Source organism: Corvus cornix, chromosome 14 (genome assembly GCF_000738735.6).
Source record: "Corvus cornix cornix isolate S_Up_H32 chromosome 14, ASM73873v5, whole genome shotgun sequence".
NCBI lineage: Eukaryota > Metazoa > Chordata > Aves > Passeriformes > Corvidae > Corvus > Corvus cornix.
This window is the reverse complement of record NC_046344.1, coordinates 16,161,248-16,178,026: the sequence shown is the minus strand read 5'-3', so window position 1 is coordinate 16,178,026 and position 16,779 is coordinate 16,161,248. Positions and strand designations below refer to the sequence as shown.

General features: G+C 52.9%; 2 protein-coding genes across 4 annotated transcripts in view; one reads left to right on the top strand and one right to left on the bottom strand.

The window, feature by feature from the left end:
• The first annotated feature begins 715 nt into the window (after positions 1–715).
• LOC120410799 lies at positions 716–14,480 on the top strand. 2 transcript variants are annotated; one of them, XM_039560428.1, is made up of 4 exons: positions 716–906; positions 9,660–10,682; positions 10,815–10,987; positions 11,686–14,480. In XM_039560428.1, the coding sequence occupies exons 2-4, from the start codon at positions 10,274–10,276 to the stop codon at positions 12,061–12,063; spliced, it is 960 nt and encodes a 319-aa protein (XP_039416362.1). In that variant the 5' UTR covers positions 716–906; positions 9,660–10,273; the 3' UTR covers positions 12,064–14,480. The 2 variants fall into 2 exon arrangements, with proteins under 2 accessions (XP_039416362.1, XP_039416363.1); XM_039560429.1 differs by lacking the exon at positions 716–906 and adding an exon at positions 919–1,238.
• LOC104684914 overlaps positions 13,267–16,779 on the bottom strand; it is a 17,131-nt gene continuing 13,618 nt past the window's right edge. For both annotated transcript variants that reach the window (XM_039560426.1, XM_039560427.1), the window contains 4 exons: positions 16,630–16,743; positions 15,652–15,855; positions 15,024–15,117; positions 13,267–14,053 (listed from right to left, as the gene is read on the bottom strand). In XM_039560426.1, coding sequence (XP_039416360.1) covers positions 13,990–14,053; positions 15,024–15,117; positions 15,652–15,855; positions 16,630–16,743 — 476 coding nt within the window. In that variant the 3' untranslated portion in view covers positions 13,267–13,989. The remainder of the gene's footprint in view (positions 14,054–15,023; positions 15,118–15,651; positions 15,856–16,629; positions 16,744–16,779) is intronic.

Sequence of the window (16,779 nt, the reverse complement as noted above, 5' to 3'; positions counted from 1 at the left end):
CCCACAGTGTTTAACATTTTTTTCTCTCTCAGTTATGGCAAAACCATGAAGGCTAACCGATCCCAAAGTCCTGCACACCATTATTCTCGTAACAGCTCTCATCTCTCCATGGGTGGGCAGGTAAGGTCACTGAACCAGCAGAATAGTACTGTGAAAAAGGTTTCCTGCCAGCTGTTACCTGAAGCAGGTTCCTGCAGAGCTGTGAGCCGCAGGGCCAGCCCCAGGACGGTGGTGGCAGCGTGTGGGGGGCTCTGATCCCCTCCCAGGGGCTGCCAGCACCTAGCAGGACTGAGCCTTAAGCCAAGCCTGAATGAGGAGAGATGAACATCTCATTTGGGGGCACTAGCAGAGCTGAGAACAGCTCAAAGCACTTGTCTGCTTCAGTTTCAGAGCGAATGGCCCGGCCCCGCTGTGGCCTCTGCCCATGCCAGCAGCCCGGCTGGCACAGCGCAGCCACCATGCCCCCGCAGGAATGGAGCTGATGCTTCCAGGGCTGGATGGGATCTCTAGGGACGGCAGCGCTGCCTCCTGTGGGGCTTCTCCATCCTGTGGCACGGGTGTGACCAGCCCCGCCTGGGCGGTGCTCCGGGGCGGGCCGGACGGGTCCGTGCCCGGAGGTGACGGGCTCCTCGCGGCCCGGGAACGCGGCTGCCCCGAAAGGGTTACGAGAAGGGCTCCGCCCTCCCTGTACATCGGTCTCCTCCTGGGTGACCTTCCCGGCAGCCCTTGCTGGCTCTGCCCCAGCCAAACAAAGACGGCAGGAGCTTTTCAATCAGCCGCCTCCCAGAAAGTTGGCTGCGGGAGAGCCGGGCTGCGCTGGCATCTGGCTGGTCCCGGCCGCCGGAGAACGCGGCCGCGAGTTGGTGCCGTCGCCTGAGAGGACCCCGGCAGCCGTCGGGAGTCCCTGTACGTGGGTGCTCTGCCCGTTTGCTTCTGTGCATTGAGCTGGTTTGGGTGCTGAGAGTGGCGTGGAGAAGGATGAGAGGAGCTCCTGGCAGCGGTGCGAGCACAGGGAGGGTGCAGCAGGACAGGGCTCCGGGGCCCGCGGCCGTGCGGGGGCTGGTGCGGCGCTGAGGTTCGCTGTCGGAGCTGGGAGTGGCATGCCCGATCTGAAATGCTGTCCTCCAGCCGCTTCTTGAGCTCAGAAACCTGCCCAGCAATTTTCTAGTGAAGTGCAGACTCCTTTAGATACTGCCCACGTGTTGGTGGACGAGCAGGAGAGGAAATAACAGAGCTTTGTGAGTGCTGCTTTTGGCTCTTCTGTGCTTTTCTGTCCCTTCCCTCCTGCACTCCCAGGCTGCTGCTGAGGACAGGCTATTTACGGCCACCTCCGCAGGTGAACTGCTCGGCTCCGATGCCTCTGGGGTTGGGGTTAATTGTCTGTAAACGCTGCCTGAGGCTGAGGGCGCTTGTGCGTTGTGTTGGCACCGACTTGCAGCTGGCGCTTCATTTGTCCTTCCTGTTCGGGTCTAAATGGTTCCTTGGCTTTGGGTTTGTGGTGGCAACTGCTGAGAGCTCTCCTTGAGCCCCCGGAGATCCAGGTGACCCGTGGATCATTCTGCCCAAGGCAACACTGGCATTCCTTTATCATGGTGAGGTGTGAGCACCCTGTACCAGGCATTGCTTAGCATTGTGGGGATTGCACTGCAGCACTGGCTCAACCCACAGCCATTCTGGTATTTTCCCTGTGCTGGAAGATCTTTGGTCTGCCTCCCTGTTCAGACTGTCACTCCTTCTGCACCTCTATGAGAGTAGGGGTAGACATGTGTCTGGCTCCAGAGGGTACAGTCTGTGTGACTTCCTTAGAGGAATTGCAGGTTGCGGGATTTGTCCTCTGAGGACTTGGAAACTTTTCATCCAAATGTGTAGGTAGAAACAGCCGTAGTTGTCATTGCAGGGAGTTGAGAGCATTTCCAATAGCTGCATTGTTGAGTAGCTATATAGATTTGGAACAGCAAAAATAGGAGATTTTGGGAGTTCCTCTCTAATCTGCAGAAGGGTGTGAATGTAGCAATTTAGCTGAAATACTTATGGGTCTATTGAGTCATCTGCCATAGTTTCTGAACATCTGGCCCTCTCTTGAGGTCTAAGGCTATTCTTGCAGTGCACACTGGTAGCTAGGCCATGAACAGGTTTAGGACTTCAGGACTGTCTGCCCCTGCATGTGTCAGTGCATACATTTGTGTATTTCAGGGCTTTTAGCTTAAAAACTCTGCCTTGATGGCCCTTTTCCTCTGTTTTCCTGCAACTGTATGCCCTGATGCTGTAGGAATATACCTGCTCAATGCTAAACTTAGTCAAATGTCCTGGTTTCACCACAAGGAATAAACACCGTGTTACACTTTGCACTGATTTCTTTGTTTCCTCTTCAGGCATGTGAAAGACTAGAAATTCAAGGTGTAGCCAGTGCAGCTCTCTCTGCTGGAAGGGCTGTATCTGTGGAGAGCAGTGACTCGAAATGCGTAATGCTTTACAGAGAGGCACAGGTAGAGGCAGGGCAGTGAGATACTTGGCATTTATTGTTCTTGTCTAAATACTGAAGTTCGCTTTGATGAATTTGTCCGGTCTGAGGGCAGAGATTGGTCTTGGAGCCAGGATGCAAAATCCAGCCTGTTCCTCTCCCACAGGCCTTCCCAGGTGCTCTGTGAAAGCGCCTTGTTCCTTCAAGCTGTGGCTCCACAGTTCTTAATATCATGTTTGGATGCTCCAAATCATTTCTTAATACAAACCTGACCTTTACCAGACACAGCATCACAACCGTGCTGAGTTTGTCAGACCAGGTAATAAAATGTTGAAGGTGACCTCTGGGTTTTGGGCTGTGGAAGAGTCAATCCAGTGCAAAGGCTTTTTGTTCAAGGCTATGAAACAGTGTGATTTTATACAGTGTCTCTCCTCTGTGGTGTGTGGCCTGGGACCCTTTCATCATTAGGGAGGATTTTCAGTATTCCTGATACTGTTCCTTTTCTCCCCTCAAACATGAGGTAACAGTACTAACAACACTAACACAGTGTTGTTACCCTGTGCCCCTGAACATCCCAACACACCCCTCTTTATCTTCCCACCATATCTTTATACCGTATTCCCCAGTGACCTCCAGGCTGTAGTGGCATTGTCTGAGGCAAGAGCAAACTATGTGTATCATCATACTCACAATTTTTTTTGCAACCCCCAAAACTGTTGTGGAGATCTAGCTTTCTTCAATGTTCACATTCTGCAAATCTTAAAGTAGAACCATAAATTTTTGTATTTTCCATGTGAGGATCTGATTTTTAAAGTGTGGCCAGGCAGGGGTAGCTCCTCAGCTGCTCTGAAAGCACAACCTAAATGAATGAAGCAGTTGTCAGAGCAGATGACAGAGCAAACCAAGCTGTGGGCTCTAAACAGCTCACTTCAAATCCTGGGCCAGACACCCAACCCTTTCTCTCTGCTATTCTGATGTCTGAACTACAACTTGATTAAAATCTTCTTCTGAGGTTATCCCTTCAGAGGGGAGCCACCATGGCTCAGGTAGCAGCAGCACCATCTAAATTTATCTTACCCATCACCTTTTAATAAAACCTATAACAGCTGCTCCTTCATCAGTTTTGCAAAGAAAGTAAGGTGGGATGCAGCCTCACTACACTCAGTGCTGTTAGATAACGTTATTGCTTCCATAAGGCTTGGCAAATCCCACAGAACAGTGGGGTACAGCACTGAATAACATTGCAGCCTAGGAGAAATGGCTGTTTTTCCCTGGCACAGATCTTCCTGCTTTGGCAACATTTCAGCCCTGGACACCTAATACCGTTCATCTTCTTCCAAGCTAAGTTCCATTGAACCACCTTGGCCAGCTCATTGCCATTCTTGGGGCTGTCCTGTGCAGGACCAGGAGTTGGACTCGATGATCCTTGTGGGTCCCTTCCAACTTGGGATATTCTGTGATTCTGTGAGCCCTTTCTGATTACCTGTCTCCACAAAGCCAAGACTTCCCAGTCTATCCCTACAGCAGTAAAACTGTTCTCTGCATGAATAGCCAAGAACTATCCATATCCCTTCCAAGCTGTGCCAGGCAGGCTCTGGAGCAGGATCTGGAGGGCAGGAAGCCCAGTGGAGGATTGTCCTGCCCATGGACACATGGCTGTGTTCAGAGCACAGTTCTCTACAGGGTGAGGATTTGGGCATTCCTGGCAGACTCACTCCTTCCACAATACCATTGCTCTACTCGATATACTACTTGCTGTCTGAATCCATATCTGAATCCCATGTAAACCAGCACTGTCCTCCCTGTGCTTCAGGGCGATGATTTTAGTAATTTTTTCCCCTCCGAGCTGATGCAGAGTGAAAAAAAGGACTTGTCTTGCCAGTTTTTGCAGCAGCTGTTCAGAACACTGTGGGAAAACAACAATACCAAACAAGATGGATGAATGTCCCTCCCCAGCTGCTTGCAGCTTCTCCAGCTTCCCAGGGTGTGCTGGGGGTCTGAGAAGGAGGTCTGCAAATCAGATGCAAAGGAAAGTGTGGGCAAGAGAACCTTGTTGAGCTGTTATTAGTCACAAGGCCCAGATCTGACAGATTTGGCTTGTGTCTCTTTACAAGGTCCATGAGGATCAGTCCCCTTTTGGCAACGCTGAATCCATTGTGAATGAGGTAAACTGTTTCCCATGCCCTGGTACACTGGCCTTGCACAAAGAGAGTTGAAAGGAAAGAGACATAGCCACATCCAGCTTTGTTCATCATATCTTAGATGGACCTTCTCAGGGCAGGAGTAATTCTGCACTCTCTGCAGCCCAGCAAACCCTTGAGCTCAACGTGCTTTGGCATGTTAACAACATAAAGTGTCTGTTTTCAATTGCTGAAACCAGACGAAATTAGCTGTATCTTCTTGCTCTGTATCTTCATGCTCCCTGTGGGTCACAGCTTTTGCTTCTCTCACTCCTTCCTCTACTTCAATCACATCTGTTCTCAGCATCAGCAATTTGTCTCTCTGGTGAAACCTGTTGCTCCACCTCTGTACCTGCTGCCCCATGGCTGTGCTGCTCCTGAAATGGTGGATGGGAGCTTGTTGTTCTGGTTAAGCCCATCTGTACATAAATACCTCCATCTTTCCAAGACTGTTCCATCTCGTGGGCCAGGCTGGCCATGGGCGTGCTGTGGTGCAGCTAAAACAGCCTTTGAGAAAACACAACCCCAGGGTAGCACAGTTACCTGTGCCATGTCTGTTGGAGGATTAGCTCTTCCTTGCTTTACCCCAGCATGAATTCTGGAAGCAGCTTTGCTTGTACCCCTCAAGGGTGAAACTGCCTTGTGTCCAAGAGAAGCTGTGAGACGAAAGGGAGAAGTCAATCTTCCCAGACATGAGCCAACTCCGTGGTCACACAACTAATGTTTCAGTCTTGGGGAATTTGGCATTCAGAGCCAGGTAATCAGGGCTTCAGAAGAACTGTGGAGAGACAGGTGGCAGTGGCTGGGGATGGATGGGCAGGCAGGTGGGGGAGCTCTACCCCGAGGACTTGCAGGTTGGATACTGGGGAATTCCTCTCTCTCAGGTTCACCTCCTGGAGTGGGGGCTTGCAGGAGCACAGGAACAAGTTGTGCAGAGGAAAAGCCTGCTGGGCCTAAGGCTAGTGGTTACATCACGTGACTTGTAGGAAATTTGGATTCATGCTCTTCCTCTTTTTTAGACCTTAAATCCACTCTGCTCTGAAAGGAAGTCTGGGACATGCTGCCTTCTTTCTCTTACTCTCTTGAGGCTGTTTCATTTTTGTGTGTAATTACCATCTGGGCCAGAGAGTATGGGAACTAAGGAAACAATCCCGGTGATGAGAAGGCTGCTCCAGGCTCTGGGCTGTGTTTCTGTGGATGTAGCTGCATGCAGAATCATGGAATAGAGCATTACCAGCAGCAATACCTGGGTAAGGGAGCTTTCCCAGCTACAACTAAGTTCATAAAGACTTCAGGCATTGCAAGTGTTCGGCAGCAGCTGAAGAAAGGGTGGCTAATCTGAAATTTGGACAGACACCTAAATTGGCAGGCTGGAGCAAAATTCCTTTTGCAGGCATGGTGGTATAACAAGGCATGCATCTGCTCAGACAAAAGCATACGTCCAGCTGGCTGTGTAAGGTCTCGGAAGCCAACCCACCAAAGGGCAAAACTTGTAGCCTGTGGTGCTGCATGACAGCCCTCTCTGATTGGAACTGTAAGCTGGGTATTCCAGTCACTGCATCTTCCCCCTGGGATACCCATCCCACTGTAAAACACAAGGGGTGCGTGTGGGGGGAAGACACTTTGAGACCATGAGGAGCCATTGCAGCTTGCAGGGGAACAACGTATGGCTGCAGAATGTGGTTTTGCCAAAGGACTTGCAGCTGTGGCTGGGACACAGTGTGACAGCCAGGGAGGTGGAGGCAAGCAGGATTTCGGAACAGGGGACTTTTGTTGCCCACCCTCAGCTCATGGCACCTGGTCTTCATATGGAAATGCCAAACCAAGCCAACTTTTTGGTGCTGCTCTATTTTAGAAATAGCAAAGGCTGAGTCAGTCCAGATGAGACTGTTTCAGGGACTTTCTGGAGGAGACGAAACATCTCTGTGTTCCTGATATCCACAGAAATGGAGAGCGTTAGAGGAAGAGGGTGAGCTCACACAATTGCTGTGAATTTTCTTCCATGGATGTGCTCCCTTTCCCTATCCTCCTGCAAAACCACCACTGGAATTAACTTTTCCTGAGTGGTGTAAGAAACCTTCAGAGCAACCATCTCACTCCCAGCCTGGCCCTGGAAAGTGAAAGGAACTCCATCAGTCACAGGTCTAGGAAAATCCCTGAATCTTTCCCTCTCATTGAATTGATTTTTGTTTTTCCTTGTGCAAAAATTATTGGAGAGTAAAGAATGCCTTGAAGGCCAGGTGAGTGTAAAGGTCTCATCTCTGTTTGTGAATGTGTGAGTTGGTAAGGTGTGTGCATGGCACAGGTTGCAGCTCCTTGGGGAAAATACCCTCTGGAGAGGGAGAAAGAGTAGAAGGTGATGGACTCAGTGTGGAAATGGGGAGCACATTTAGTACAGGAAAACTGTGAGTTTGCAGCAAGACCTGGGTAAATGAAGTTATAAGTAGAGATGGAGCCAGGCCAGGCTGTTGCAAAGGCTGACTGTGGGATCTTATGACTTGGCCTTCCAGTACTTGAAGGGAGCTTCCAAGGAAGATGAAGAGATGCTTTTTACAAGGACATGTAGAGATAGGACAAGGGGGAATGGCTTCAAACTGTCAGAGAGTAGGTTTAGATGGGATTTTAGGAAGAAATTCTTCCCTGTGAGGGTGGGGTGGCCCTGGCACAGGTTTCCCAGAAAAGGTGTGGCTGCCCCTGGATCCCTGGAAGTGCCCAAGGCCAGGTTGGACAGGGCTTGGAGCAGCTTGGGATAGTGGAAGGTGTCCCTGCCCAGGGCAGGGGGTGGCATGGGATGAGCTTTAAGGTGCCTTCCCACCCAAACCATTCTGGATTCCTCAAATCAGGAGAAACAGTGAGGTGCTGGAGCGAGTCCAGAGAAGGGCAGTGAAGCTGGGGAAGGGTCTAGAGGATAAATCTTATGAGGAATGGTTGAGGGAGCTGGGGTTGTTTAGCCTGGAGAAAAGGAGGCTCAAGGGTAACCTTATCACTCTCTACAACTACCTGAAAGGCTTCTTCTCCCAGTGAGCTAGTGATGGGACAAAGACATAGCCTCAGGCTGAGCTGGGGGAGGAGTCAGATTGGACATCAGGAAGAATTTCTTCACAGGAAAGGTTGTCAGGCATTGGAGTGGGCTGCCCAGGGAGGTGATGGAATCACCATCCCTGGAGGTGTTCAAGAAAAGACTGGATGTGGCACTTAGTGCCATGGTCTAATTGACAAGGTGGTGATCAGTCAAAGGTTGCACTTGATCTCAGAGGTATTTTCCAACCTAGATGGAAATTCTGTGATTCTGTGATTTGGAGGAAATTGCTGGAATACTGTATTTTATGGAATACACTTATGTTGCTTTCACTGGTAACCCTTTTCCCCTACCTGACAGGGGTAGAGCAGCTGTTGTGCACTTTGTTTTCCCTCAAGGTGTAAGTGAGCAGGGCTGGAGCTGGATTTTGACCTGTACTTCTGCCTGCACTTGTCTCCTGCATCTCCTGCTCACCTGCTGGGTTCTGACCCCCAGCCTTCTTCACAGTATCGTCTCTGAAATGGCTTTCCAGGTCTTGGTCTACCTCTGATTAGTAAATAGATGTTTTTTTAAAGCCCTGCTGCAGAGGCAAGTGCTGTTCTTGAAGGATAAGGAGCCTGGGTGAAGCCTTGAGCATTGATGGTATCTCCGTGCAGCTGCTGTCCGCAGCCATGCTCTGCTGCCCTGAAGCCATCCTGGCCATACTCCTCATCCTGCTGCCCCTCCAACAAATGGGGGGTTCTGGGGGAACACTGTGAGTTGGGAATGCTGAGCTTATCAGGGGTTAGCAGGGCAGGGATGGTCTGTGCCTCCCATGAACTTTCCCCATGCCCAGGAAAGCAGGGCAGGGTGGTGGGACCTCAGTGGAGGGCTGGGGGAGGGCTGAAGCTGGTGAGCATGTGATAAAGGAGGGATTTGGGACCTGGGGATGGTACACAGAGAGCAACATCTTCAGTGGAGAGGGAGCTGGAGGAGATGCAGTGTGAAGTTGGTGCTTCTCCAAGGTGCTCCCCTCATCTTCCCTGCGGCGGCTGGGTGAAGGCTGCAGCTGTGGCTGTTGGCTTTCCTGGCATTTATGTAAATTATATGTTTCTGTCACCAACTGCTCAGATACTCCAGTGTCCTCTAGCCGTGTCTGGAGACACTCTGGGAGGAGGGCAGAGTATATTGCCAGGGCTCAAGCTCCTCGTAACTGCAGTTTCAAGGTGGTGGTCTCCTTGGAGCATCTTCCCTTGACGTGGGGAAGGTTGAAAATTTCTGACCTTTTGCTCTTGCTCTGCAATTGTAGTGTCTGCATCCAAGGATGTCTGTTTTCCAATATCCACTCCCCTAGCTCTTATCTACAAGGTCCCTAATGCACACAGCAGGGCATTGGGGGGCCTTCAGACATAAACAGAGCTGGATCAAAGTACAGCCTACATCTCTGGAGCTAATGTCTCTTTCTTTTGCCATGGAACAAGTAAGATGCAGAGGGGCAAACTCCTCTGTCAAATTAAGTGACTCCATTTCTCCCTGAAGCTGATGTCCAGTAGTCTCTGTGCCTCCTTGGCCAACAAAACACATTATCATCTTTTTTAAGATCCACGTGTGCCTTGGGAAGTGTGATTTGGAAAAGGTTCCTCTATCACATCTGCTTTGCAGCAGCCACTTGAGGTAGTCTCTAACCGGAAGAGTGTTTTGCTGCCTTCTGGGAATTCTTGGAAGACATTTATTTTAGTGAAGTGAAACCCAAAAGTATGTCCTTTAGGGAGCAGCTGCAGCAATGAGTGTCCAAGAAACGCCTGCAGATTAAGGAATTTGGTAGAAAGTGGAAAAAACTCTCCACCATAGTTGTGTAGACGCACACACGTGCATGTATAGACATAGATAGGTATATCCCTGTGTGGTACAGGCGTGTGCCTGGTGTGAGAGGGGAGGCACAGGAGGTGCAGCCCTTACAGTTACAGTTGTGCCTTCTTTACATCGGGTGTATCAGTGGTTGCATTTGCTTCTCCCAAAGGTACAGGACGGTGCTGTCTCCAGACCCAAGGGCAGGCTCTGCAGCACCAGCAGTTCCCACGTGGAGTTTCTACAGTTCTGCTCGCCGTGACCTTCTGGGCCACCAGGGAAACACAAAGGGGTCCTGCCAGCCCCATGCCATAAACCATCACTTGCCAGGACTCGCACAAGGCTTCCTGGGACACTGAGCAGCTGCTCGGGATCCTGACCGCTTCTGATTCCTCACTGTACTGCTGGCAGGGTGGGATTGATGTCCAGTTTGGGACACTGGGCAGAGCCAAGCCTGTCACCATCCTCTGTGCCCTTGGCAGACTGGGGGACCGAGCTGGACCCCTCTCTCTAAAGGGGCTCTGCGTGAGCGAGGGACAGGCTTGGGGCTGTCCATTATTCACTCCAGTGGGAAGAGCCACCTCCCTCACCCTTTCCATCTGGGAACCGTGTCACTGCTGGGGATGGCACCACATGGACACAGGGCAAGGGCCAGCAGCCTGGCAGCAAGCACCAGCTGAGCCTGAGCACCATCACGGGGCATAGAGCTGCCTGGGGGTGCCAGCGTCCCCACCACGGCCGCACTCCAGGCATGTAGGTGCCGGGCACAGGAGGGTCCCAGCAGCAATGGGCCGGCTGGATGACCATGCCAAGAGGAGGATCGTGGAGCTGCGCAGGGCTGGCCTGAGCTTCCGCAAGATCAAGAAGGTGCTGGAGCTGGATGACATCCGGGTGACGCCGCAGGCCGTGTACCTCTTCCTCAAGAGGAAGAGCGTGGAGCCGGGATCAGTGGCAGCTGGCTGGGATGGGGACCAGCCCTGGCCCCCGCTGCAGGGGCATGAGGCTGAGCCCCCCAGGCTGCTGGGCACCCAGCACCCTGCAGTGCCCACCGGGGATCCTACGGGCAGCCGGGCGCCCTGCTCCACTGGCAGCCAGGACACCAAGGAGGGCATCCAGATTGTCAGTGTGGCCTCGCTCTACAAGGACGGTGGGCAGCTTGGGGACGCCCTGCCTGTGGGGCTGGCCCCTGGGAATGGTAAGGCCTGGCCCTGCTGGGGTTCACTATGGCCACTCCCTGCCACTGCTGGGCTTGGGAAAGGGCCTCATTCCCCACTGGAGACCCCCCCAAGGGCCTCGTTTTGAGGTGTTTCTCTCTCTGTTCTTGCAGGTGATGACAGCTCCACAGGCACACCCCTGGCTCCGGGGACTGCTCTGGGGGGCCTGGCCACCCCCTCCCAGCCACTGCCCAGCCGAGGACAGCTGGGCACACCCCTCACCCAGAACTCAGCCCTGATGGTGAAAAAGAAGACTGTGGACAGGGCTATCCTCCTGCAGAAGAAGGTAGGATGGCAGGATGGGAGAGTCCATGTGCTCTGGCCAGGAGCTGCTGCGGTGCTGCCATCTGGCCAGCCCTGCACAACCCCCTGCTGCATCTACACCATGTGGTGGGGCAGGCTTCTGGGGGTGAAAGGCTCCCAGAGTGCCCTCCAACCTCTGCTAGCTGCACTTGCCAGCAATGCTAACCCTGGCACTTGGTGGATGTATCTGGGAAGCCCCTCTGGGTGGGGGTGGGGCCATGGGCTGCCAGGTGCTGGCAATGGAGATGCCAATTGCTGCCTGGCTTGGCCTCTAAACCGGCAGCTCACGAACCTCTTTTTAAGGCTTGGTGTCAGTACCAGCTCAGGAGGTTCTTCCAGCCACCCAAGGCTGGAAAGCAAAATCCAGGAGATGTTGTTTCTGTCCCTCCAGAGAGCAAACACAAGCTTGGCATCAGCACGGGCAGCCCCGCTGCCATTCAGCAGCAATCACCCAGGATGGATCAGCACGTGCTAACAGCACATGGTGCACCAGGGGCTGGGTGGGGCTCAGGTGCAGCTCATGGTGAGGTCTAGGAGGTCTGCAACAGGGTGATGGCTTTCTCTGAGAGCTTTTCTCTGAGCCTTGTAGCTAAGTGCAGAATAAATCTCTTGTTAAACACCATTGGATGGGCAGCTGATAATGTTTCACATTCCCTTCTCTCCTGCCTCCCACTATTCCAGGGCAAAGATGCCAGCACTCAGACTGCCCTGCCAAACCCTGCGGGTCCAGGAAATCCCAGCCTTGCTTGGGGCGGACCAGTGCCCCCCACTGCTCCCAGCTGCCCTGCCATTGCCGAGAAGCTGGATGCTGTACAGATGGAGGTGCAGAAGCTGAGCCAGGCCCTGCAGGCGGTGCTGGAGCGGCAGTGCCGCCTGGAACGCCAGCAGGAGCACCAGCAGCGGCTGCAGCAGGAGGTGCTGATGACACTGCAGCAGCTCAGCTCCACCGTGAGCCACGGTGCTGTGCCGGCCACCCAGCCCTGTGGCCCCTTCAGCAGCATGGCCGAGCCCTCACCTGCCATGCCCAACTTCAGCCAGTTTAAGATGGAGCTGATCTGAGCTCCCGCAAGGCCTGTGTGCTCCAGCAGTGCTGCGCTCATGGCACGATGGAGCTGGGACGAAGAACCATCTCTCAGAGGCTGCCCAAGGATTGCATGCAGCACCCAGCAGAGAAGGTCCCTGGTGCCTCATGTTCCCAGCCCTGCTGACTGGAAGGGGCTGCCTGGCACAAGAGGCTGAGGCCTTGCTCCTCCTGTGCTGCTCATCCTGGCTGGCACTGGAGCTGGCTGGGCCCATGGACCTCAGCAGAAGGCAGTTGCCTGCAAGGAGAAGATGCAGCTAAGACAGACACAGCAGGGAGGTGGGACTCCAAGGAAACCTGAGGCTTCCTTCTCATGAAGGTCAATGCCATGATGATCCATCCTGCCCTCCCCTCCACAGAACCTTGTTCAGTAAAAATCTGTCTACACCATGGTGCAGAACCAGTGTGGGATCAGTATCTGCCTTTTCTCTACCCCCTCACCCAACCAGTGCGCAGGCTGGATCTGTCTGGGTCGCTATCACCATGCATGGAACCACAGGGTGCAGAAACCCATGAGGTGAGACCAGCACTCCACACATGAAGGATGTTGTTGGAGCCTGGCATCAGCTGCTGCACCGTTAGGGATAGAGCAGACTGTGTAGGAAACAATCTTTTACTGAGCAGATTCCACCCTCCACCCCACAAACTCAGCAGATCTGGAGTCTGGTACTGCTGCTGCCCACTGTCTGGCAAAATATGGGCAAGACCATACCAGTAAGAGTTGCTTCTGGGCAGGAGCTGATTAAGTGGGTGTTCAGCTCTCCTCTAACCCATTTTCCTGGGCAGGACAGCCTCCTGGTTGTGATCCCCAGCAGAAAGGGCTGTCCCTAGAGCAGGCTGCTGGTGGTGCAGAGCTGCTCTTGCAGAGCAGGGCATGATGCTGAGAACCCCCTTGCCTGGACCAGAGGGGCGCAGGGGAGGCTGATGTGCCCTCATGAAGCAGCCAGGATGGGGTCTGTGGCTCAGACCCAGGAAGCCGTGGCAGCTCCAGCGAGAGTGTCCCCGAAGGAACAGCCCCCCAGAGGTCTGCAGCGATCCCTCGGCCGCCGGGGTGCCTTCCCAGGGGGTGCCTGTCTCAGCAGGCTGCCAGCTCTGTAGTGATTCAGTGGGAGTGATTCCAGCTCTTGCTCTGCGAGGCAAACCCCAGGCCAGACCAGGAGGAGAGAGACGGGAGGCTCAGAGAGCAGTTCTGCATGGGGCAGCTTTATTAGCCCACACCCCACGAAGGGGAGGCCAGGGACGAGTTCTCTGATCCCACAGGGGCAGAGAGCTAGATCTTATAGGGGTACAGGGGTGGGTGTGAGAGGGGAAAAGCCAATGGGTTACAAAGGATCTGCATAGGGTCTCCAAGAGGATCAGGGGTCTGTGTCCTCTCCCACTGTAACTGCAAGGTGGCTGCCTCTTCCAGGGGGATTCTGCTGGGAGGTTGTGCAATCTCCCTATTTCAGCAGGCCTCCCTCCAGGGCAGAGGCTGGGCATACCCTACACCCTCACTGAGCAGTGTAGTCCAGAAGGACCAGAGACTGGCCTTGCCTGCTGGGAAGAAAGGTCTGATGGGGGTGGCCTTGGCTCATCACCCAGCAGTGAATCCTGAGAGGACGCAGAGCATGTCCTTCCTCTGTATTAGCCAAGCAGGCTTCTGCCTGTGCCTACGAGGAGTCCCCAGCCTGTTCTGAGGTCTTGAGTCCAAGGTAAAAGTTAAGAAGGGTAAAACCCAGTTCGTGTGTTTGTACACAGACACACAGAGCTGTAGACACGTGCACAGATGTAGAGGTAGGTGTGCACCTGGTATTTGGCAGGTCTGTGCAGCAGCCCCAGTGCCTGGGGGAGCTGGACACCCCCTCTGCCCTCCTGAGACACATCCCTGGCCTCAGGGCTGTCAGACCCAGCTGTGTCCGGGATCATTAGAAGTCTGCTGCCATCTGCCTGCAGTCATTCATTTCTATGTTGGTGTAATTTTGGGGATGTCTGAAAAGCAACAGATGAAGAAAAACACAAGATCAGTTGCTCTGCTCTTTTGCACAAGGCAGCTAATCTGCACCTCAGCTTTGAAAAGAAGAGGCTGGATGACATGCACTTAGCAGGCACAGTTTCCTAATGTCTCTGTCAACATTTCAGAGAGAACAGGAGCAGAACAGCTGCTATTCCCTGGCACGTGTACATTAACTTAAAACCACCTTGGTTTCTGAAAGAGCTTCCCTAAATCTGACTTAGGCTATTTAAAAAATTATTTTTAAAAAATAATTATATATATATACTTGGTTTTCTATTCCCCAAATGTATTCTAAGAAATTCCCTCATTTCTAACTCTTGCACATCAGCCCCTTAACCAGTGCTGAAAGAAGAACAGTGAAAATTAATAAAAATAAATCACCTGGGCTGGTTAAATAACCCATCCACTGTAACATTTATTTCAGACAGACGTACAGCCTGAGTGTTCAGCTGCTGTTTGCCTCCTGACCACGTTAGGGAACACCAGGTTATTATTTAAAGTGGTGTCATGTTATAACATGGAAGGTGTTTCCCACCAAGGGAATCCTGTGTCTGTCATTTCCCTCCTGCTCCAAGGAGGAGCTCTTCCCTGTGGCCACAGCATCATCTGTTGTGTGCCACACACCTTCAGCTTTCTGCTCTCCCAGCACAGCATGTTGTCAGTACCACTGATGGCCCTTACACTGACATGCCCAGCATCATCCAGGATTTACTGCTGTTATCTCAACCTCCAGCAGAACCTGCAGTCTGCTCTGTCAGAAACAAAGGGGCTTTGCAAAAAGGAAGGGACTTTGCTGCAAAATGAGGAGCAACATATTGAAATGTCTGAAGGCAGTGTATGTGTTCACCTGAGTGAAGGAGAATGTCCCCATGCAGCAGGTAGAGAGGAGGCCCTGGGGAAGGACAGGGTAGGGGATGCACAGCAGATTCAATGATGGTTTCTCACCTTTTGATGAAATAAAAAGCCAGGCCAACCAACAATAACAGGAGCAGGAGAGATCCCATGACAAACAGGGCAATTTCCCAGCCCTGGAAGGAAGCTGAGGGAACAAAGGCAGAGAAGAGGCATTACAGCCATGACCTTTCCCAGCACAGGGGGCTGCTAGGAGGTCACAGAATCAGAGTCACAGAATGGGTTGGATTGGGCCATGTTGGGTTGGGTTGAGTTGGAAGGAACCTTTAAAGGCCATCTAGTCCAACCCCCTGCCATGGGCAGGGACACCTTCCACTATCCCACATTGCTTCAAGCCCTGTCCAACCTGGCCTGGAACACTTTCAGGATGGGGCAGCCACAGCTTCTCTGGGCAACAACAGGTTGGGCTGTCCCAGCCTTCCACTCTTTTTCCCTGCTGCCCACCCTGTGACACCCCAGCTCTGGACAGTTCCAGCCTGGGTGCCAGTAGCTGCTCCCAGCAATTGGGCCTCGGGGCTTCCTGGCTGTGTGAGCAGCTCTGAATGCAAGGGGCTCCCCACTGAAGCCCAGTGGCTTGCCCACATCTCCTCTCGTGGAGACGTGGTCTGACCATGGCCCCAGCCCTGTTCACTGTGCTGGTAGCAGAGTCCCTCCTACTTACCACCATTGTGTGATACCAATGGCACATTTTTGGGGGCGACACACTCAGGACTGGTTTTCAGAACTCTCCCATCCACGGAGAAGGGATGGGGGTTGGCCAGGAATCCCTGGAGCCACGTTTTGATGGACTGCTCCTGCTCTGGCTGCTGAGCCCACACCTGGCCCCAGACCTTCACCAGTGAGCCCACACATGTCAGGTTAAGCTCTGCCAAGAAACAACAGTGCATTTTGGGTGGTCAGAAACCCTCTGGTGTCAGGGATCACATTGCTCCCATGACTTTGTGCCCTCCTGCTCCCATGCTCTTCACCTTTCTCTCCCCACTGCTCTGAAATCATGCTGCCATGCTGCATCACAGGTCACCTGAGCACATGCTCAACCTTTCTTTTCGTGACAAAAGGGACTTGAGGTTGTTATCCCACCCAATAGAATACTTTTTTACTACACTTTATACCTCTACCCACTGGTCAGAATTGACTGAAATTGTTCCACGAGTCAAAAGGGCATTTGGGTGAGGGAGACAGAGCACAGCAGCAAAGTCTTCTCTTCCTTACAAAACCAGCCAAAACCCAGGAGACATTTCTTCCCATCCCTCAAAAGCTCTAGTCCCTAAGGCTTCCAGAAGTGACTATTTGGTCTGGATACTTTGAATAAATATAAGAGTTAGGAACCAGAGTACTCTGGACTGCACAGGGCTGTTTGCTTAGTGGGTTTAGGTTTGTCTGGCAGACACCAGAAGGATCAGCAGAGACTGTCATTCCTCATGGGCCCTCCAGCTTGGCCTCACGAACAGACCAGGTCAGGTTCTCTCCTGCTCCCCTTGCTGAAATCCCAGTGCCTGCCACTGTTCCTCAAGGTCCCCTCACTCCAGTGCCAGCCTGCAGGGTGGGCTGGAGCAGGGCCTGTCCTGATAAGGCAGCTGTGGATGAGCATTACAGGGAGGAGGGCACTTGAACTGGGCACGAGGAGCCAGGTACCAACCTTGCAGGTAGAGGTCGGAGACACTGCAGGAGCACTCCTCCTCCAAAGAGTTCACCAAGACCCTTCCCAAGCTTTCCAGCATCCTCCTGTGGTGCAGGGTCCACATGGAACAGTCTAGGGGAAGAGGAGATGTGGTTTTTCTGGGTGCAG

Bases quoted from the DNA above. Each gene is read 5' to 3' on its own strand.
- LOC120410799 (XM_039560428.1), top strand. From the start codon at position 10,274: ATGGGCCGGCTGGATGACCATGCCAAGAGGAGGATCGTGGAGCTGCGC. The intron at 10,683-10,814 runs GTAAGGCCTGGC...CTGTTCTTGCAG, and splicing joins GGGGCTGGCCCCTGGGAATG to GTGATGACAGCTCCACAGGC. The intron at 10,988-11,685 runs GTAGGATGGCAG...CCACTATTCCAG, and splicing joins CTATCCTCCTGCAGAAGAAG to GGCAAAGATGCCAGCACTCA.